The sequence below is a fragment of the Rhinoderma darwinii genome, chromosome 4, assembly GCF_050947455.1.
Source record: "Rhinoderma darwinii isolate aRhiDar2 chromosome 4, aRhiDar2.hap1, whole genome shotgun sequence".
In the NCBI taxonomy this organism is placed as follows: domain Eukaryota; kingdom Metazoa; phylum Chordata; class Amphibia; order Anura; family Rhinodermatidae; genus Rhinoderma; species Rhinoderma darwinii.
The window spans coordinates 353,459,496-353,482,262 of NC_134690.1; the positions used below are offsets into that span (position 1 = coordinate 353,459,496).

At 40.6% G+C, this 22,767-nt stretch overlaps 1 protein-coding gene across 2 annotated transcripts in view; it reads left to right on the forward strand.

Moving 5' to 3' along the window:
- The window catches only part of KIZ (kizuna centrosomal protein), a 126,773-nt gene that overhangs the window by 25,459 nt on the left and 78,547 nt on the right, over positions 1-22,767 (forward strand). For both annotated transcript variants that reach the window (XM_075862978.1, XM_075862979.1), the window contains exons 4-7: positions 739-1,384; positions 5,287-5,554; positions 12,988-13,122; positions 15,217-15,360. In XM_075862978.1, coding sequence (XP_075719093.1) covers positions 739-1,384; positions 5,287-5,554; positions 12,988-13,122; positions 15,217-15,360 — 1,193 coding nt within the window. The remainder of the gene's footprint in view (positions 1-738; positions 1,385-5,286; positions 5,555-12,987; positions 13,123-15,216; positions 15,361-22,767) is intronic.

Consider the following 22,767-nt stretch of genomic DNA (forward strand, 5'->3'; position numbering starts at 1 on the left):
TGTAATCCCCTGGAGTCGGACCCTCACTGATCAAATATCGATGGCCTATTGGAATTAGTTTGTTGCGCCATATACAAGTCTGTCACAGTCTGAAACTTTTGTCAGATGCGGTTTTCTGGCGTCTTTTGGTTGCACAGTGTAAGTCTGTAGGGAATGATGTATCAGCAATTTAGCTGCCAAAAACCTTTATGGGGCAAATTTATTAAGACTGGTGTATCATCTTTGTTGTCTGTTCCATATACTCCATCAAGGTGAATTTTCCTGCTGGGCTCAATCTGCACTTTTCTGTGGCTAAATCTGAGGCCACGCTGCATTTTACCCACACAAATGCGAATGGCGAGAGAACTTTGGAAATGCAGCTTTCATTCAATGGTATTCCACCATTAGACTGGCATAACTGCATTGACAAGTCATTCTCGGTGTGGCAAAACTTACCTTGTACCACAGTTAACCACAATTGAGAGAGAGATATTTGAAACTTTTTTTTTTCAAATGTAGAGTTATAATAAAAAAAAATATTAATTCCTTCTTCATTACTCTACATTTTTAGTGTGTATTCCATAAGTGAGAAAACAAAACAATGTACTTTATACAATAGCATGGAATCTTTATCCAGCGTCTTAAAAGCATTTTAATACTTGCTTTTGGGGAGAGAAAAAATTCAATTTTCAAGGAGAAAAGAAAACAATTTCTGAGCGTTCAATTCTCTCTTAAAGCACCACAACCTCTATTTTCCAGATGCCGCAAGTTTCACGACAGGCAGAAATTAACACAAGCGCCGACATGTCAAGAAGAATCTATCATCCAGCAACAATCTTCATGGGCCGCCAAATGTCAGCCAACTCAAGCATTGAACATTGCCTTACACAGAGGAAATCTCCCCAGCCCACAAAGAGCTTTTCTATTTCCGACCCACATTCAGTCAGACAGGCAGCAATAAACAGCAATGTGACAGACAGCTGTGTAGTACCAGCTAATAGTGATACTCAGTGCTTAAATAAGCCTGACAAAATAGATGGGGAGACATCATCCTTCCAGATTAGTCAAAAAATGCCGGTCACATCCATCGCTTCTTCTGAGGATGCGAGAACACACCGCGTAGAGATCGACAAGACTCAAAGTGGTAGGAAACATTTAGTTGAAAGCAGGCAATCTGCACAACTTAGCTCACAGTCTCTGAAAAGATTAAGTCCAGAGAACAGAACAGGGGATTTACAGAATGACAGCCCAGGCAACAAGGTGGAAGATTCATTGATGTATGAAAGGCTGGTTCCTAATGAAGAAAGATTTACACACGCAAGCCCCTCTGGATCTCCACCTGATGCCTGTGATTACATAAATAACCAAACATCAGATAACCGGAGCGCCTGTGAAAATCTGTCAGGTATGATTCTTTTACTTTTATATATAAAATCTGTCAGGTATGATTCTTTTACTTTTATATATTTATTTTTCCTTTTATCCTACACTATTTTTCCCTTTTCTTTGATATGTTCTTTATTGTCCTTGGTCTGCAGCAGGCAATCTTCTGAGTGAAAGTGGAGCAGCCGAAACATTCATTTTTATGCTTAAAATGTTTTCCTTGGATGAGTTTGCTAAAGTTTTATTATATTTAGTATACGGCTTATTAATGTGTTGTCATTACACTGACGTTTTCTTTCGAGCCCCTAGACAAAACTTTAACAGTTCTTTAGTCTATAGACTGACATTGTATCGCCTGCTTTAGGAACCAGGACTAATATATTAGAGAGTTGAATTATTTCCTATTTCCTAATATATTGTGAACAGCAAAATTGCTGATTCCTTAAGCGGCAGTAATCCAGAGCTAGTGAGAAAATCCATGGGGAAATCTAATTCCTCGCAGTATAGACTGATGTAGTTTATATTTTGGCTACGGGTGGCGGCGGGCCTGTTTGCTTTAGCTTTAGATAATTTCTGCTTGTAGCAGGAGTGAATTCTGTAGCGGTAGTACAGTATGAAATTTTGGATAATGCAATTCTCTAATATTATAAACGGTGAGTAACCACCTTGAGGATATTTGCATGCGTGCCACAGAAAATCCTTTTAGTTAAAGAGGCTCTGTCACCAGATTTTGCAACCCCTATCTGCTATTGCAGCAGATAGGCGCTGCAATGTAGATTACAGTAACGTTTTTATTTTTAAAAAACGAGCATTTTTGGCCAAGTTATGACCATTTTTGTAGTTATGCAAATGAGGCTTGCAAAAGTCCAAGTGGGTGTGTTTAAAAGTAAAAGTCCAAGTGGGCGTGTATTAGGTGCGTACATCGGGGCGTTTTTAATACTTTTACTAGCTGGGCGCTCTGAAGAGAAGTAACATCCTCTTCTCTTCAGAACGCCCAGCATCTGACAGTGCAGATCTGTGACGTCACTCACAGGTCCTGCATCGTGACGGCCACATCGGCACCAGAGGCTACAGTTGATTCTGCAGCAGCATCAGCGTTTGCAGGTAAGTCGATCTTACCTGCAAACGCTGATGCTGCTGCAGAATCAACTGTAGCCGATGTGGCCGATACGATGCAGGACCTGTGAGTGACGTCACAGATCTGCACTGCCAGAAGCTGGGCGTTCTGAAGAGAAGTGGATGATACTTCTCTTCAGAACGCCCAGCTAGTGAAAGTATTAAAAACGCCCCGATGTACGCACCTAATACACGCCCACTTGGACTTTTACTTTTAAACACACCCACTTGGACTTTTGCAAGCCTCATTTACATAACTACAAAAATGGTCATAACTTGGCCAAAAAATGCTCGTTTTTTAAAAATAAAAACGTTACTGTAATCTACATTGCAGCGCCGATCTGCTGCAATAGCAGATAGGGGTTGCAAAATCTGGTGACAGAGCCTCTTTAAGGCAGTAGCTCATGATGAAATCTTCAACTAGTTCAGAAGACATTGGGTGCTTCAAAAAAATATAGGTAACCATGGGAATACAATCTTATAGCATTTTCTCACCACAAAAGTCATGTCTGAAGTTAGTTAATTTCCATTTTTAATGTACAGTAAAAATGTGTTCCGGTTTTAAGATTTTCACTAGGTCATATAAGTTAACTGACTTGAATAGCGCTGTCTTCTTGGGCCCCACATTCCACATATATGACCCACTGTTGTGTTGGCTCCCTATATGATACTTTGCTTTAGTTAGCCAACAGGGTGTGAACTACCCTTAATCTGCCTCGCACTGATTGGTCAGCATCAGAGGCAGGGAATCTAACTCCACCCTGTTGGCTAACTACAGCAAATTAGCATATAGGGAGCCCACAAAACCGTGGGCCATATTTTTGGGATGGGGGGGTCCAAGAAAAAAAAGAAAAACAGCGCTGGAATCAGGGAGACAGTGCTATATAGGTCAGTTAACCCGGTTTAACTTATAAGACCTAGTGACAGGTTCTCTTTAACGTCTCGATTGGGCTTCTCTAATAAGTTTTACACCTTTTTAAAACTCAGCAAATCTCGCTTTCCATATGTATATTTTTGTTGTTCAGTATATTCGCTCCCTTACTTTCTTCTCTGGTTCTTGGATTTGCAGTTATGTTTTTTTCAAGTCCTTCTATTGGTCCCACCTCCTCTTCTTAAAGAGGCTCTGTCACTAGTTTATTAATTCCCTATCTCCTAAATAATCTAATAGGCGCTTTGATGCTGATAACTACAGTCTGATTTTTTTCAAAAACATTTTATTATTTGCAAAGCATTTTTCCAAATATTCTAATTTGGCTCTAATAGCCAAATGGGAGGTGACTCTTTGTTTTCACTCTGGGTGATGTAATGTTTTCTGTATGACGCTGTCCAATCAGCGTCATACAGTTCTCCTCTTCCCAGCCCAGCAACACAGCGTGATCTTATAGTATACCGCTTCCATTCCCAACTGTGTTTTAAACTGGTGTTACCTTCGGTTGTTTCACAGCTATAACTGCGATCCTGGTGGCATATAAAAGATTCTGTTCTGTTCTAGGTGGTCCACAGCCAGAGATATGGCTATTTGAAGTGATCCACCTTCCATCCAGCCTCAGTCTCTCACACTATGTGAAGCAGCTTCATGCTGATAGGACAGCATCAGAGGCTGTGAGGTAGCTACACCTTAGGAGAATTGTTGGTGTTGACACCCACTTGTGTAGTATAGCCTCATTTGCATATTAATAAGCTTCATAAAATTTATTTCCATGATCAAGTAGCTGCACACAAGCCTAAGATCAAGTGTTGGCTGGCGTGGTCTAAAGCACACCGCCACTGGACTCTGGAGCAGTGAATGGGAGCTCTATAAAGACAAGATGTGATGAGTTTGGTGTGGGGAAACTCGAGTGGCTGCACAGAGCCCTGTCCTCAACCCCATCAAATCCTTTAGGAAGAAATGCAGATTGTGGACCAGACCCTCTCATCCAACATCAGTGCCTGACCAATGCTCTTTTGTCTGAATGGGCATAAATTCCCACAGACACACTCCAAAGTCTTGTGGAAAGCCTTCCCAAAAAGATGGAGACTGTTTCAGTCACAAAGGGGGCCCAACTCCAAATCAACAGCCATGGTTTTGCAATAAGTTGTCCAGCAAGCTCATATAGGTGTAATGGTCAGGTGTCCACATACTTTTGACCTTATACTGTAGTGTATATGAGGAAGCTGCATTATCTGAAATTGCTAAATATGCTCTTACTAGACTCGTCCAACCGGAGCGATCCAAATGTTATGCTGCTTCCCTGCAGTCTGTAGCCTGTATTCTATAGGCAAACTTTGACCCCTAATAAATTGTGGTCTACTATTTGTTGATTGGCTCTAAGCGCAATAACAGGGTAAGTGGATTTCTCTGCTGGTGCCCTTCTGTTCTTTCAGTAGCGATTAAGAGTAGTAATTACCCATTCAATTTGTATTTAAATACAAACAGAAAGAAAAAACCTGTAAAAATGGGGAGAGATGGTCCATGTAAAATAAGTATTTTTTGAATTAAAAAAATATATATATATAGATATTATTTATTCATATTAGAGAAACCTAAACACATTGGCCCTCCATAAAATTGTTCTTAAAAAAAAATAAGTGCCAATGTTGCCCTTAACAACAAGATTCTAGTGTTCATTTTTCCAGAGCAGGTTTGAAAATAGATGAAGGAATCTAAATGGTTGCAATAGGCCCTAGATGTCCTCAAGTTTTTGTATATGTGAATATATTCCATTTTGTTGCATTGGCATCGTGGATAAGAATCCAGTCACTCTACTTCTTGAGTATACATAACGTGACATGTCAGCATTGTCCAACTTTTGTTTGTATTTTACAAAGTTTTTCACCCAGACTCAAAAGAAGAAGACAGTGAAGTTCTTGACAGCAGCAGTGACCTCACGGTGTCTATCACGGAGTCAGAAGACATGTGCGCTGCTGATCTGCTTGATGCCATTGATGGAAAAAAAGTCCAGGTCGGACCACAAACCAAAAATGAACATGTGGAGAAAACTTCTACATGTAATAAGAATCTCCCAAACAGCAAGTTAACAAGCTCACCAGAACATAATTCATATGAGGATACTTCATCAGTCTCTACAATTACTCAGTAAGTCTAAAATGTTGTTATTTAACTATAGTACTTGTAATAATAAAGTAAAATGACAAATAATAAAAACAATGCGACAGGAGTTGAGAGGTCCTTGATCATAAGAGTTTTCAATCTAAAGGCCCTTTTACACCGGCCAACACTCGGCCAGTGCAGCTAGCGCCGATCAAAGAGACATGGTTGATCAGCGCTCGCTTGCTCCTGTCAGGCGGAGCTATGGATGGGGATGAGCGGTCGTTACTCCGATCGCTCGTCTCCATACATTATGATCATGTCGGCATCGCGTCTCCCTGTTTACACAGGGAGATGGGCTGCCGACAACGATAATCTTTTACTTTTTTTAAACGATCTGACCAGCAGATGATCGAGCGTTTGCTCATTCATCTGCTGAACGTTCCCCTGTTTACACAGGGCAATTATCGTCAACGAGCGTTCTATGAACGCTAGTCTGCGCGATAATCGTCCTTTTTTAAAATGAATGGAAGTAGTGACACAATAGGTACAAGGTGCTATTTTTATCCAGGGGACCAGCCCGTTGCATTGGCAAGGGCAATATAAATAAAACTGCATGAAACCGTCAATCAGCTAGTATTTGAAGTATCTTGGATATAAAGTGCAGAGGGATTCAACAAGCGTAACTAGTTGAGTAAAAAGCAGAGTGTAAATATTTGTGACCACGTCAGGTTGTGTATGGGCCATAGAATATGGTTATGTGGCATAAGTCTTTGTGAAGAAGTGACTTTTCAAAGCACGATTAGAATTGGGAATGTTAGGAGCAAGTCTGATGGTGAGTTCTACAAAATAGGTGCAAACGGGAGTGAGATAATGTCACAAGGGAGGATGAGAGTTGTAGGTCATATTATTTACAATATTGAATCCAAGTAGAAATTATAGTATAGTGTTTAGCTCTATATAAAAGATCAGCAATAGTCATATATAGAATAATTGGGGAAACTACCTGTGTGCATAAAGTAAAAGTTACATCTTACCAGTAGTTAATAAATGACAGCATAGCCGTTTCAATGGAAGCTTAAAAATGTTGCCAGGTGTTCGGCAGATGGGACCGTGACAGGTCTCCTGTAAATATCCTTCCACTGCACCTATGCTATCCCTGGCAGATTACCTGCCCTGATATAGGGTAAACTGTATCTATTAAAGCATACCTTTAGTGATCCACTTAAAAAGCTGTTCGGATATGCACCTCAGTGTGTAAATTCAAATTTATTACCGAGAATGCAAAATTGAGTACGCTATGCTGTTTATTAGCTTCATTCACTTGTAGGCTGCACAAGCTATTTGTTTCAATATGTAGGAGCAAACTTGAATTACTGCAGTGATTTTATTCCTCCCTGCAGATGTGAGTTGCATGAGCAGGGAGAGAGAGAGACCAAAATAGTGGAGGAGTCGCAAGAGTAACGTAAGCTAACTTGTAGAAACAGTGACGTCCCATCTCCACAAGCAGAATAACCTACAATTTCAGATGAGATTGGTCTACAAATAGCAGAAGATATAAAGAGCGATTTAATAAAAAGGTTAAAGATCAAAGGTGTCATCATTTTCTCTTCCATAAATTATTTCTCGAATACATTATCAAAGGGGTATTTCCAGAATCAACAATTTTCACCGTTCCACAAGATAGGTGATCATTGACTGATCACGGGACCCCCACTAATTGTGAGAAAGCGGGTCCAGAGCCCCTGTTCCTCCTCGCTGCTCGAACTCTTTGAGGACATTAAATAGAGTGGCGGTCCTCGAGCACAAGCGTTGCCGCTTCATTCAAATTCTATGGGGATGACAGGAACAGCCAAGTACAGCGCTCAGGACAATAGACATTTAATGGGGTGGCGGGCGCATGCTCCAGAAGTTTCATTCTATGGGGAATACAAGCTCCAGAAGTGTATTCCCTATAAAGTAACAAGTATTTACTAAAACAGACATGTCTGGACAGCTGACAAGTACTCTTTATAGTCTTACTCTGACCTAATGGCTAATTTATTGTATCGGCAAAACTGATACAATAAATTATGCCTAATATTGGGACATGGGGGGCATTGTATGACAGAAATGTTTTCTTTAGTATTCTTTGAATTCTCGTGCTATGCACCTCTGTCTCCGAAGCTGCTCTAGGCATAACACAGTGTATCCGTTTTGCCTAGAGTTCTACTTTAATCTGTCTACAATCTAATTGTGTTGAGCACTTCGATTTTCATTTTTAACTCCGATTTATACATTTCTTTTGCAAAGACTGCATGTATATGAAGTGTGAGGGATATGCAGTGTATAGTATATTTAATATTAGAAGTTAAAAAATTATTTCAAAGCTTGTGCTGCAAAATGGAATGGCTTTTACTCGCGCGCTCCTTCAGCTGGGAGGAAGAGGACCATGCACAGATTTATTGTCTGCCTTAAAATGTAACAAATATAATTCAAGCTGTCGGCTTAATCAGACCGTTTCCAGGAAGCAACCTGTAAAAGAGAGGAACCTCTTGTTTCATGACCTCTGATCCTGAGCCTGCTGCAGATTGTCATAAATTCTGTTCTTCTTTCTGTTGCTGTCCCTTCCTTCTCCTTCTCCTTATTATCTCCGTCCCCTCAAGTGGCACCCAGAAAGACCACCCAGACGTAATCACAATGGAGAAAAATGAGCTATCTTGCAAAATAAAGGTTTGGTGAGACTAGTTGAGAAAGCAAAGAAAAGCTCGGCTTATCTGAATCGAGGTTATATTCGAGCTAAAACAAACACTCTGGTGATGGATGCCCAGCTGCCTGCAAACTCTGCCCTGGTTTTATTGTCATACTCTGCCCCGAAAGATATAGCAATCTATTCTGTAGTGTTACTGGTATCTATTGTTGAATTTTGTTGTAAAGAAAAGTCAAATGATGCTCTCAATAATTCCCATCCAAAAATGACTTGAAAGCAGGCCAGGATTCTGTGTGGCTCGACAGATATCTGATTCTTGTAGTGCCTATTTACGATAAACCCTACACAAAGCAGGCGGTCTGGAAGTGAAGCCTGAATGGCTATTTACAGCGCTGTAAAAAGGATTAACACATTTCTATTGTTACAATGTTTAAATCTTAATTTGCATTATTAAACAACTGAAGCCTTCACCAAATCCTCATTTGTCCACCACAACAAGTAGATGTGTGTGTCTGCAGGTGGTCTGTAGATCTGATCTCAAACCAAGAGATCGCTGGCAGGCTGCTCCTCTGTACTGATCAATTGTTTCTGCCTCTCAAGGCCCTGGCGGATGCAATGGCAATTGCCCTGGCACCGTCACAAGTTATTATCAGCTGGCCTTTTTATGCATTAAGGATTTATGCTTTATGATCCTTCATCATATTTTTTAGTAAACTTGGTTCACGACAGGCAAACACATTAAGATTTTCTAGCACTACCACGTTTACCTTATATTGGCCTTACAAGAGCAAATTCTACAGCCTGATGGGGGCATTGACCAGATATGAGGGAGATATTGACTGCCTCCAATTGGCATACTCAGAAAATGAGTTTTTACAGATGATTAAAAATCTCTGGTGCATATTTAACAATCTTTTTATTTTGGTGTAAATACATTAAACAAATATGGTGTTAAGGTCTTTTAAAGCTCCTGCGTCACTTTTTCCAACACCTGAATAGGTGGACGGGGATTCAGAATTGCACTCTGACATTCAAAATAAGGCCCTGGTGTTGAATGTATCACATTAACCACATGCCTGATCCTTTTTTTCCCAATTTAATATCTGCCGTCCTTCAGGAGGCCCTTATATATATTGCATTGTGGCCAATGTGACTCACATTTACTGTATCTAATGTGTATGGTCCCTTTTAGAGATGCCAGCAGTGTATAGTGGGTGCAACATTTTGTTGCTGGTATAATTATTTATTTTAAAGCGCTATTAATTCGATGGTGCTGTACATATACAAAGGGTTTAAGTACATGACATGTAACAATAAAAACAAGTACAGTAAACATGAGCTTAATAAATGAAAGATTGGTACAGAAAGATAAATGGCCCTGCCCAAGAGGGGTTAAGGGAGTGAGGAAGGAGACTACATTGGGATAGAAGCTTTTTTTCTGGTAGAGCAATGGTTGCAGGTTGTAACTTTTTCTGAAGGGTTGGGTTATCCGGTTGCTTTTGAAGGTTTAGATGGTGGAGGAGAGTCTGATGTAATGGGATAGAGAGATCCAGAGTATGGAGAATGCAAAGGAAAAATCTTGGAGATGATTATGTAAGTAACAGAAAAGTGGAGAACAAAGCAGGAGGTCATGTGAGGATCAGAGATTACGTATAGGGCATTATTGGGAGGTTAGGGCAGAGATGGAGGGGACAGGTTGTGGACAGCCTTGTTTATTATTGTTAATCCTTTGAACTGAAGTGCTGGGTGATGGGTAGCCATTAAAGGGATTGGCAGAGTGGAGAGGCAGAGGTGAAATGAGGGGAGAGGTAGATTAGCCTGGCAGAAGAGTTCATGGTAGATTGGAGGGGTGCAAGAGTGTTCGATGTGAGGCCACAGAGAGGGATGTTACTGTACTCTAAGAATATGATGAGCATATATTAGCATTTTTGTTGACAAAAGGTTCAGGAAAGAGCAGATTCGAGAAATGTTTTTGAGGTGGAGGTGGCAAGGGCTTGGACGTGCTGTTTGAAAGACAGGGCAGAATTGAAGGTTATCCCGAGGCAGCAGACATGTGAGACAGGGGAAAGTGTGTAGCCCTTAACTTTAATTTGATAGTTCTAGGAAGGGTGTGGAGTGAGATGGAGGAAAGATTATCAATTCAGTTTTCTTCATATTGAGTTTAAGGAAGTGAGGAGAAGACAGAGAAGTTAGCTGTTAGACACTCTGAAACTCTAGAAAGCAGAGAGGTAAATTTGTGTGTCGTCAGCATAGAAGTGGTATTAAAAGCCATGGGATATTATGAGCTGTCCCAGGCCAAAGGTGTAGATGGAGAAGTGCAAGGGTCCCAGGATAGAGCGTTGAGGAACACCAACAGAGAGAGGGCAAGACGAGGAGATAGTGTGTGTGAGTGGGAGACACTAAAGGAGGTTTTACACTGGACGATTATCGGACAGACGAGCGTTCATAGAACGCTCGTTGCCGATAATTGCCCTGTGTAAATAGGGGAACGATCAGCAGATGAACGAGCAAATGCTCGATCATCTGCTGGTCGTATTGTTTTAAAAAAGTGAAATATTATCGTTGTCGGCAGCACATCTCGAGCGATCGGAGTAACGACCATACATAGCTTCGTGTGACAGGAGCAAACAAGCCACTATCAACGATGTCTCGTTGATCGCGCTCGCTGCACCGGCTACTTATTGGCCGGTGTAAAAGGGCCTTTAATTTTTGGTAAAGTATGAGGAGATCCGGGAGAGGGCCAAGTCTGTGATGCCAAGGAATGAGAGAATTTGTAACAGGAGGGAGTGGTCAACGGTGTCAAAGGCAGGCGACCGGTCTAGGAAGAGGAGCACAGAGTAATGTTGTGAAGCTTTGGCAGTTAAAATCTTATTAGTGACTTTGTTTAGGGCTGTTTCAGTAGAGTGGTGGGGTCGAAAGCCAGATTGAGGATGGTCAAAAAGTTGGATGAGTGGTGGGAGGACAGTTTAAAGTAGACATGTTGATCAAGGAGTTTTAAAGCAAACAAGAGTAGTGAGATGGGGCGATAATTGGACAAAGAGTAGGGGTCTAGGGATCATTTTCTATATATATGTTCTTTAAAAAAAAAAATGCAAATATACCCCCACTATCAGTATGATTTCACTATGAATATTTGATCCAAACTTCCGGGTAGAGGTACCCCAGCATATCCTACATCCTCCCAGCATCCCTCACGACAGCATCCAAGCTCAGAATGCGAGAACTCGCTGGTTATCGCGAGAGCTCGTGTTCTGTCTCAAAACGCTAACTGCCATAAGTGCTTTATTAATACAGCAGTTAGCGCTCTTTAAAAAATCTCACACGATCTTGCAATAACCATCGAGATTGCACGTTCTGAGCTTGGATGCTGCATCGGGGAATTCCGGGAGGATGGAGGGGATGCCGGTATACCCCTACCCGGAAGTTCTTCAGGAGTCTGCTAATTTGCGTAGTGATAGTACAGTGACAGCAGGGGTATGTTTGAATTTTTTTAATAACCTATTTAGAAAATGATTCCTTTCTTAAAGGGCTGACGGGTTATTAAATAAAACAAGCCCCCTTTTCCAGTTAGAGGTACACTTTAAGGATGATGTGATGTACACTTTAAGGATGGTGGTAAATGTAGAAGAAAAGACTTCGGTGGGTAGTGATAGGTCGAAGAGTTAGTTAGGGTTGGGAAAAACATAATTATAAAGTTAGGGTTAAGGTAGAATAAAATTGGTTTGAGTGCAGATTGTGGTGAGGTGCGATTTAGAGAGTATGATGGAAAGCCTTTCATCAGTAATGGTGGAGAAGCCGGTTATGGGGGGGGGGGGAAGAGCACCGAGCAGTTGTGGGGGGGGGGGGGGAAGGACTGAAGGTTGAAGCTTTCACTAATGTTGTCAATCTTCTGTTTGAGGTGTGTGGCAAAGTCCTCAGCTGAGATGAGAGGTGAGGGAGGGTGCATCGGGGGACAGGGTAGGAAGTTAAAAGTATTGAATAATTGTTTATGGTTGAGAGACAGAGAAGATGTGACCGTAGTGAAGTAGTCCTGTTTAGCCGAAGTGCTGCTTTAAAGGTGAGAAGTGCGTCTTTGTATGTTGTAAAATCTTCCTTAAAGTGGATTTTCTTCCAACGTGACTCTACACCCCTAGAGGCTTGACTCAGTCTTTTCGTCAGATTGGTGTGACAGGGCTGTTTATGAAAATCGTCAAGTTCTGTTGTGTGTGAGAGGGGCAACTGAGTTGAGAGCTGAAGCAATTGTGGTGTACATTTGAGGCTGTATTGGATTTAGCTGGCCATTTCTAAGGATAAGAACTATATACATAAACCATCTTATTCCCTATAATGGGATTTTGTTTATTTGATTGTGGTTACATGTTGCGTTTGTAGCAATAAAGGTGATTAGAACTGAACATTTTCCGGCCAGCTACGTTTTTCTCGGAACATGTAGTAGTGGGTTTGGTTAGTTTGTAGCAACTCTATAGAATTCAGTCTTTGTATATAGACACAAATACATAGTTGTGTATACTTCCCTCCTAGTCCACACCATCTCCTCTTCGCTCCAACTATAATGTGGTTTGTTAGCCCCTGCTGATGGCACACACAGTGGTGCAAGCCGGTGACGATTTGTTGCCATGTGTGTTTGTAGGCATGCATTGTCAGAATCTACATTGGCACGTTGAAGCACCCTGTAGTTGATATGCTGTAAACCTGTCACCAGGAATACCGCTGCAGACCCGAATTGTTTGATATACGGTAAATTGCTGTTAAGATGATAATTTTTTGTGGATTTTTTTTTTTGTCCTTACAGAAATAACCTTTCTAGCAAAGGATTTATTCATTTGCTTCAGTCCATAGAAGGTAGGCTACAACAGGGTGAACCTACTGCTATCAAACTGTACCAGGATAATCGTCTCCATCATAGGAGCAGGGAACACCTCATAAGGTATCGTTTATTTTTGGAGAACAGATGTATGATATGTGTATTAAAACAGTAGTTCGTGTAGTAACGAATATAATCTTGAACACAAGGTTGAAATGTGAATATTTTTAAATTTGCCGTGACCGTTATCTCAAAAGAAGGAAAACCATCTCTCTAATTCCACCTATTGGAGGTAGCTTCCCTGTAAGTCAATGTCCAGCCCATAAAAGAGCTATGTAAACCTTTTTAATTTTTTATTTTATTTTTTAGAATCAAAATATCTGTCTGCTTGGTTCAACTTTCTAGATAAATTTTTTGACTTGTTCAGTGTCAGCAAGTCACGCAGGATGATCTGTTACCGATCACATCTAAGTCCATAACTTAGATGTGATTGATAACAAGTGGATCCTGCGTGTCCGAGACACACAGGACCCTCTGACACTGAACCCGTCAGTGCCGCTGACCTGACGGATTCAGGTCTCAGTGCAAGATACAGCTGCTCAGTATACAGGATATAAAGCAGCAGTATCTCAAAAAGTTAAAATAATTTTTAATAAAAAAGTATTTAGAAAGTTGCACCAAACACACTACACTGACCTTTTTATAAGAAAAAAAAAATATTTCGAAGATATACATAGCCTTTAAAACATGACTATGGATTTTAGCTAAGACAGAGTCCTCCTTCAAAAGGGCGAAAAACCCATCTGTAGACCGCTATTTCTGGGTTTTTGCTCCCCCGTCAGTACAGAGCATGGCGCTGGGTGAGAGGCCTTTGACGTGGCGGTTATAGAGTTCTGGTTCTCCGTGAAATGGCGCTGCTGGTATGGAGTCTTACACACAATGCTCCATGGAAAAAAATATACAAAAAGCACTTATTCAAAAGAAGGAATCATTCTGCAACAGTGTTTTGTCCATATAGACTCCTATAGGATGTGATACATTTATGATAGTTTGTGTAGTGCATCTTTATAGTAGTCTATGAAAATAATGCTCTCTGCAGTCATTGTCCTAATAGAGTCTTAATAGAGTTATTTAAAGGGAAGGTCCTACTACAAGCAACGATTACATAGTCCTATTCCCATCATCTGTCCCTTACTTTTTGCTAACCTACCAAATGCATGTAAGTAAGATGTAGGGGAAATGATTTAAGGGTGTTTGTCTGCAGGATCAGACTACACAAGGTTTGTTTGTAGTCTGTTATCATAGAGACACATAGCTTTGCATAGAAATTTTAGACACAAAACAGTATGACATTTTTCGTTTCAATAGTTTTTATTGGGGTTTTTTCACATAAAAATGAGACACAAACATACTATGCATAAAGTATATAAAGTTCAGTTACATATATCTCAATAAAGCAAAGGAAAGCGATATCAATGTGAACTTATTGAAAATATCAGCATAAAACAAATAAAAGGGAAATAACAAAAAAACACACAAACAGTGCAGCAATACTTGGTATCAACAGTATGAAATTTTTAACAGATATAAATATATTTTCTGTGTTGTTGTAGCGGGCATTTTTGCAAAGTGATAATAGGAAGTACATACATATTGGTTGTCACTTTATAATTAACTTCTTAGAAACTGATGGTAAAATTGTTAGTCTGTCATCATGTTCAATCAATACGAAAGTGACAATTTACTGATAAGCTCATTCAACAGTGACAACCAATGTGATACTTTCTGTTGTCACAGTTGAAAAATTGGTTGCCTCAACAATATTTTCGACGCCCCCATTGATATTGCTTGCTCATCCTGCTCTAAGGGCCCCTCATTCTCTGTAATTTTGTGGGTCCCAGAGGTTTCTTTTTAAAACCTGTCGGATTTAAATGGGTTTCTGGCTATTTAAATAAATCTCCTTCATTGTACAATTAAAAGTTCTTCAAATTATTGATGGCAGCTGACTGTAAATGGGTGTCTTTTATCTGTGGTATGCTGCAAAGTACTATGTTATTTGTTATGTGGGTGGCATAGTTATGACTATACGCTTACTCTCTATTTTGCCCCTTTAAACCCTTTAAAATTTCTAAATCCATAAAGTTTTTTCTGTTTCATTGCCACTCATCTCCTAACGTTGTGCAATCCTGATCTAGTAACACATTTCTTATCTTCTAGTCTGTGTAATCAGATGAAATCTTTAAAAACAGAAGACCTTGAGGCCTGTACTGCGCTTGTCAACCACCAGCTCCATATAGATGGTGGAAGAATCTTACACAAGGAAGTCAATCACAACCACAACCTTGACCAAGATGAAAAGAGGTAAATTGATTATCAGGGAACTTATGACATTTATTTCCTTCTACTCTCATTTTGGTTGGCCATAGAGGGACAGTTACCCCTCATGCACACGACCGTTCTGACACTTGGGCCATTTTTAACGGCATCCGAGTGGTACCCGATAGTCTTCATGGACCCATTCACTTTAGTGGGTGAATCGGGTCAGTGAAAACTGATCTGATTCTCCGATCCGAGGAAAGATCGGACATGTTCTATCTTTCCTCGGATCACTGACGGGACTCGGGCGACGCACATCGGTCGTGTGCATGAGGCTTTAATGTGGGTTATGCATTCCCTTTTTCATGTATGTATAAGGTTTTCAACAGTCTTTCATTTAAAAATTATCAAAATAAAATTGTCTGAAATTTGTTGAGTATGTAAACTTCTCAGCACCAAATGCAATAGATTATGACCAGCCGAAAAAATTGTGACATTTCTCTAACTGTCCCCCTCTAAAAAAGGCACTTCGGAGATATGTGTTTGCATATATGTGTAAATTGGCTAAAACTACTGAAGAACTGTAAAATAACATTTTAGCGCTTCACAATATTGTTGTGTCAGGTATATATTCCCGCATTAAATGTTTATTTACATCGCTGTGATCAGGTGGCCAACCTGCTTATGCCAGCGCGACCGTTACAAGGAATGCAGACGTCAGTCTATCGCCGCTGTTTAGTCCTTGAAAAACTGTAATCCATACTCGTCTTGGTGTAAATAAAATTCAATACCATCCTTGTGACATATTCTAATACAATATAGTTTAAAAAGATTCAAAGTAAAAATCTATAGCATACAATTAAATACATAAATAAGGTGACAAAATATTTATTTCTTTATTTTTTAATTACAAAATTAAAAGGATTGTCCTGTAGTTTAAAAAAGGAAAAGCTAGAAACTGAATATGTGATAAAATAACAAAAAAGACAATACTCTCCTTTTTAAATAACCGCCGCACCATCGGCGATGCTCTCGTGGTTTCATGGCGGTTTTTGTTTACACGGCGGCAGCAATCAATGGCCACAGCCCCTTGACAAACCTTTAAATTTTAATTTATATACCGTAGGTCACATGACAGCAAATGATAAACACATATTTTGTATAACCAAACAAACCTGTGCAATTAATGTAACAACATATTCATGATGATCAGTGTTCACTGATAATGGTGGGGGAAAAAAACAATGCGTCGTACAGAAGAGCTCAGTGATTTTATACGTGGCACGTTCATAGGATGCCTAATACGGTCTGACTCCTACGATACCCAGTAAAAAACCAATCGGGCTGTACAATTCACTGTCACGAAGGGTCTGTCGACCCACTGGACCGTACCGCCTTGGTGGTAAGGCAGCTGGCCAACAGGGAGCAGGTGAATGTCTATAGTTCTATAGGTACCTGTGGCAGCTCAGACAGCAGCGGGGCAGGCTCGGCTGGGACTAGGTAGCAGTCGGACGAAGTGAAGCAGGTCAGACGTGGATGTAGAGCAGCACGACTTTGGTACAGCTCAGTTCTAGATCAGAAATGTATGGATTGCTTGGAACAGGAACTGGAAACAGGTATAGGTACAGGGACAGGGACTGGAACAGGAAAGACTAGGAGGGTATCACATAGACAAACTATAGGGAACGCAACAACGCTCAGGCATAGACCTAGGGGACTGGACCCCTCTTATAGTCCAGGGTACTCACGGGTCAAAGTTCATCCACGAGGTCCAGTGTGCGTGCTGCCCCTTTAAGAGCGGGCACGAGCGTGCGCGCGCACCCTACGGGATCCGGCTGAGGTGAGTGGACGCCAGCGCTGGCGTCTCCTGAGGAGGAGGCTGGGGCCAGCGCTTTCCGACTCGTGGCTGTCGGGGAGGTTGGAGCTGACAGCCCGCAGCCACGGACATTACATTCACCTACAGCACACCCATTTCCCACATGATCGGTTAGGTACTCAGCTGGCCCCATGACTTAGGTGCCTCGAACTTGCCCAGCTTATTTCTTTGGATAATGTCCGTGGAAAAGGAACTAAATAATTGGAGCTCTGGGTAATAGCAGTAAAAGTCTGTAACACATAGCAGAGTCAAGCAGTTGAAGGATCAGTAATGTACAGGTCACAACTATAAAGTTGAAGTTTAGAATATAGCAAAACCAGGTTTGAGAACAAGCACTTATAACTGGCACTGAGGCCAGCGTGCAGCAGATTTAAAGAGAGTGCCCAGCGCTCTGTCTGTTCGGATAGCCGTGCGCTGTGTATGTGCCGCCTAACATAATTGCCAGCCCCACCAAGAAATTCACAGCGGCGGCAGCCAGCAGGAAGAGATGGTTCTGGAACGCGGCGAGTCGATTACATTACAATGCTACCTTTGCCACAAGTCAGTTCATGAAATGTCTGATCTGATACATTTGCCGCGGACAGCTGTAAGTGCCATTATTATTATTAACTTCATATAAACACCCAACAAACTCAAATAGGTGTGATGGTCAGCTGTCCACTTATTTTTGGCCTGATGGTGTAAATTTGTAAGTAATTTATATGTACACCAGATTAGCAATGTAAATATAAAAAAGTTACTATTGCTGGAATTCTGGTGTAAAAAAGATCACATAAAATGCTTTTTAACCTTTAAGGCCAGACCCCATACACATTGGGGCCCTGTCACATCAGTGTTCCTTTCCACTGAGCGGTTCCGTCTGAGGTTTCCGTCGGTCTAACCCCGCAACAGATAGGCAAACTGAAACCTTGGCTTCTGTTTCCCTCACCATTGAAGTCAACGGTGACGGAAACCTAGCTAATGGTTTCCGTTTGTCACCGTTGTGACAGGGTTCCGTCGTTTTTGACGGAACCAATAGCGCAGTTGACTGCATCTAGCTCACAAGGTCACAAGTGTCTTTTACCCGATGTAAAGGATACATGTTGATTGTCATATGCTGATTTCTATGTATTTTCTAGTCTACTGGATTACTTTTACAAGCCGTGCTTAAAGAAGACCAGGTTTTATAATATATACGCTATTTTTATACCGATTGCTTGCTTTAAAACAATCACATCTGAACTTTTGATCATTTACTTTTGTAGATGTGATTAGGCTTTTATTCTAAAAATGTGATCTCATTATTTTTGCAGCCAATTCTTAAGCTTAGAGGATTTGGCCCAAAACCAAATACAAACATTCCTGGACATGTCAATTATCATTTGAATGCATATATAAAATACAGTAATTTAGATGACTGACTGTTGGATTCCATGGGATTACTACAAAAACAATGGAGTCGTAACCATAGAAACACTTTATATAAGTCTGAAAGGAGATAAGAATCTTTTTGTGAATATTAATAGATGTATTTAATTGTGAGTCAGACATATAAATATTACATTGGAATACAGTAATGGTGCAAATTACTTAGATTAATCATAATATATAATGCAAATACTAGCATTGTAGCAAACCTAAAACAAAATAAATAAATCGCTATATAAAACATATATGTACTGACTGGTAACATCATAGTTCCATAGGGTGAAAAAAGACACGGGTGCATTAAGTTCAACCTTTCTCACTTAATTACACGTCTTTCTTTGCTAGATTAGTTATAACCCTTAATGCCGTTTGTCAGTAGATAAATATCTAGCCTTTTTTTAAATGCTGACATCGTATCTGCCATCACTACCTCTTGGAGTAGGGCATTCCGTAATTAGACTATACTAGCTGTAAAGAACCCTTTCCAATATAAAGGCCGGATTGTGGCTGAAACGTTACACTTTTTCTCTTATATTGTCCTAGTCATATAAATAAAATTTTTGCATATTTCAACCGAAGTAGTGCTTGAGTTTATCTTTGCAAATATCTACGGGGTGGGAACCCTACCTACAGCACCCAGACAACGTGCAGAGTGCCACAGATTTGATCTATATTTTTTTAAATTGTGACATATTATCTCCATTACTACATCTTAGGGTTGGGCATTCCATAGTTAGACTATTCTAACTGTAAAGAACCCTTTCCTATATTGATGTCTGAATTGTCTTTCTTCCACACGCAATGAATGTCCCCTGGTCCTTTATATATTCCTTGGAAAGAACAGATCTTGTGCTAGTTCTTTGTATTGACCACACATATACTTATACATATTAATAAGATCACCTCTAAGGTGTCTTATTTCCAAGCTGAACAAGCCCAATTTCTTTAGCCCTATATTGTAAGGGACACCTCCCATCCCATTTAATAATCTAGTTGTCCGTCTTTGAACCCTCTCCAATTCTCCTATATCTTTTTTTTATAGTTTGGGAGTCAAAAACTGAATTTCGTATTCAAGATGCGGATTTATAGAGGATTTATAGAGGAGATACTATTACATTTGAATCTCAGGTTTTTACCGCTCTTTATACACCCTAAAATCCTATTTGCTTTTGCAGCTGCTCATTGACATTGAGTATGGCTGCTTAGCTTAATTATAACCAGAATACTCAGGCCAAAACATGAATTAAAGTAGAAAATCTACTGGATTAACATAATGTACAATTTACCTAATATTACAAATGTAAAATCTTATATCTACCACTATAATTAATCTTGGAATCTGCTACTTTTATGTGTCCGGGTAATACCTCCTGTAGTTCAGTTCATTAAAGCCTGCCTCTAGCCAAAAATTTTGCTTTGCACCAAAACCCACTGTTATTCCCCTAGATCTGTCAATGACTGTTCGTATAAAACCGTGATGTCTGTATCAAATCTAATCTCTCATTGGACTGCAGCTTTGTCACCTGATAGATTACACCAGTATTTTCCCTGAGTTCTCCCTCCTGCTTCCTCTTCCCCAGGGCTCAATCAGTCAGAGTGAGTGTCCTCCATTACCTTGCCCCTTCTACTTTATTTTGGGTTACATGAGATATGTACAGAGAGAAAATAGATGAGCACAAAATACAAGTTATCCCTGGTGGTCTAGTCTAGTGAAGGAGTTAATTCTAGCTTTTCTAGTGGCTTAGGGTAGTAGACGAAAAGATGTCAGCTTTCCTGGGGGTTAAAGGGACTTACAGGATAAGAAAAAAAAGTCTGTTTGAATGGAGGTAAGTTGCAATATCCGGCACAGGCCATGGAAAAAAGTGGCGCTATATCTGAAAGGGAAAAAAAAAAACAGACCTTTTTTTCTAATTTCATACAACCTATTCAATGCCAGCTTCCCTGGTGGTCTAGGGTAGTGGAGGGGTGAATGAATTCCTGGTTTCCATTGGTTACTCATTTCCCCAGGCTCTAGCTATCCCTCTGCAGCTTCTGACTGAATTACTGAGCTCATCATGTTAATCTTTGTTAGTTAATTTAGAGGCATGAATTAACCATTTGATAAAGTTGAAAACTCAAAGTAATTGAGCATTGACCGATGATGAATTGTCACAATATCAGCACCTAGCAAGGGTGCATCACGGGAGCATGTGGTAGATAAATACTGCAGCGGTGGGGCTTACTGCTGGGGGGATGGGGCATACTACTGCTGGTACTATTACTACTGATAAAAGGGTGATCCTAAATATGCTACTACTACTGAGGGACTCTGCTGCTAATATTGGAGAAAAAGGGGGTGATCGTTCTCCTGCTATTACTACTATTGGGGAACCCGAATGCTCCTGCTACTACTATGGGGGAAAGGGGGAGTCTCTTCCTGCAGCTACTACTGGGGGAATGGTGGGGACCTTGCTGCTATTACTATTGAGGGTTATGGGGGCCCTGCTGCTATTACTACTACTTTAGGGAGAAGGAAGGAAGATACTCTGCTGCTACTTCTACTACACAGGAAAGAAGGGGGAACCCTGTTGCTAATTCTGCACGATTTATGGGGAAAACTGCTGAGAAATGGATGAAAGGTTCACACATTATGGTTGCAAAGTGTTTGCAATACTCAAAACATGTCCAACAGGGAGGAGATGTATAAGGGTTTCCTTTATACCCCTCTTACTCTGTAGATCTGATACAAGCTTTTTGGGGAAAAGTGCATACCATATATGCAGCAGTGGAGTTGTGTGGCTCCTAAATCTGAGTAAGATTTGTCCAGGCTCAACTGTCAATAAGTATAAATTCATATTTAGTTTGAAGGTACTATTAGGAGAAATATCTATTTAGTGATCAGGGTTGTCTGAAATATAAAGAAATGGTCTCTTTTTTAATTAAATAACAAAAGCTCCATCCATTGGCTTTGTCTGGTATTCCAACATAGCGCCATTTAGGTGAATAGGACTGAGTTGCAATACCAGGCACAATATTTACAGCAACTATATCACAAAGTATCCAACTATTTAGGCCATGTTTTTTTGTCAATGTGACCTTAAAGGGAGCCTGTCACCAGCATTTCACCTATTAAACCAGCAATATCTGGTGTTAGTGGGTGAAAAATCATTTCTATATAACCTATAATTGTCTTCTTAGTCGGCTCTGTAGCTTTAGTATTCAGCTTTTTAGTATTCCCACACCGTATGCTAATGAGCATAAGAGAGTATATCTTCATTTGAAAAGAGTCATATTTCATTCCTCAAGTCTTTCCGTGTTAACCCCGCCTCCTTACTTTTGATTGACAGCTCCTCGCCTTCCCCCAGCACACAAAATCCCACGCTTGTGCAATGATGTCCTCTTCTGGGGTGTGCGCTCAAAGGGACACCGGATTATTACGATAAAAGGCACAAAATGTTTGCAGAGCGTTATTTACAGTCGGAGGAGGAGTTTAGGAGAGGGGATTACGGCAATGACCTTTTAATAGCAGTGGCCAGTGAGGGATAAGTAAAGTTCAATAGCTGAAATACTGGTGACCGGTTCCCTTTAAAGTGTACCTTTATGTTTAGGTGACTTTTCAGAATAAGCTGTCATGTGTGTTCACAAAGAATAACACTGTTTATGGCCATTATATGACTTGTATGTGGCATTGTTAAGCAGTTTTCTCCTGTGCAGGCTTTATCTTTAATTCTCAAGTGTCTCTGAGTAAAGTCCCTTTTACACCGGCTGATAAGCGGCCGCTGCAGCCGAGCGCCGATCAACGAAACATAGTTGATCGGCGCTCATTTGCTCCTGTCACACGGAGCTATGGCTGGGGACGAGCGGTCGTTACTCCAAACGCTCGTCCCCATTCATTATTATCATGTCGGCAGCACGTCTCCCTGTTTACACAAGAAGATGTGCTGCCGACAACGATAATATTTAACTTTTTTAAAACGATACGACCTTCAGATGATCGAGCGTTTGCTCGATCATCTGCTGATCGTTCCCCTGTTTACACACGGCAATTATCGGCAACAAGCGTTATATGAACGCTCGTCTGCCCGATAATCTGCCAGTGTAAAACCCCCTTTAGTGGGCAGAGCTTTACTGCTATCATATCTGCCATACACTGCATACAGAGCAGAGGAGACTCCTGCTCTCTTATCTCT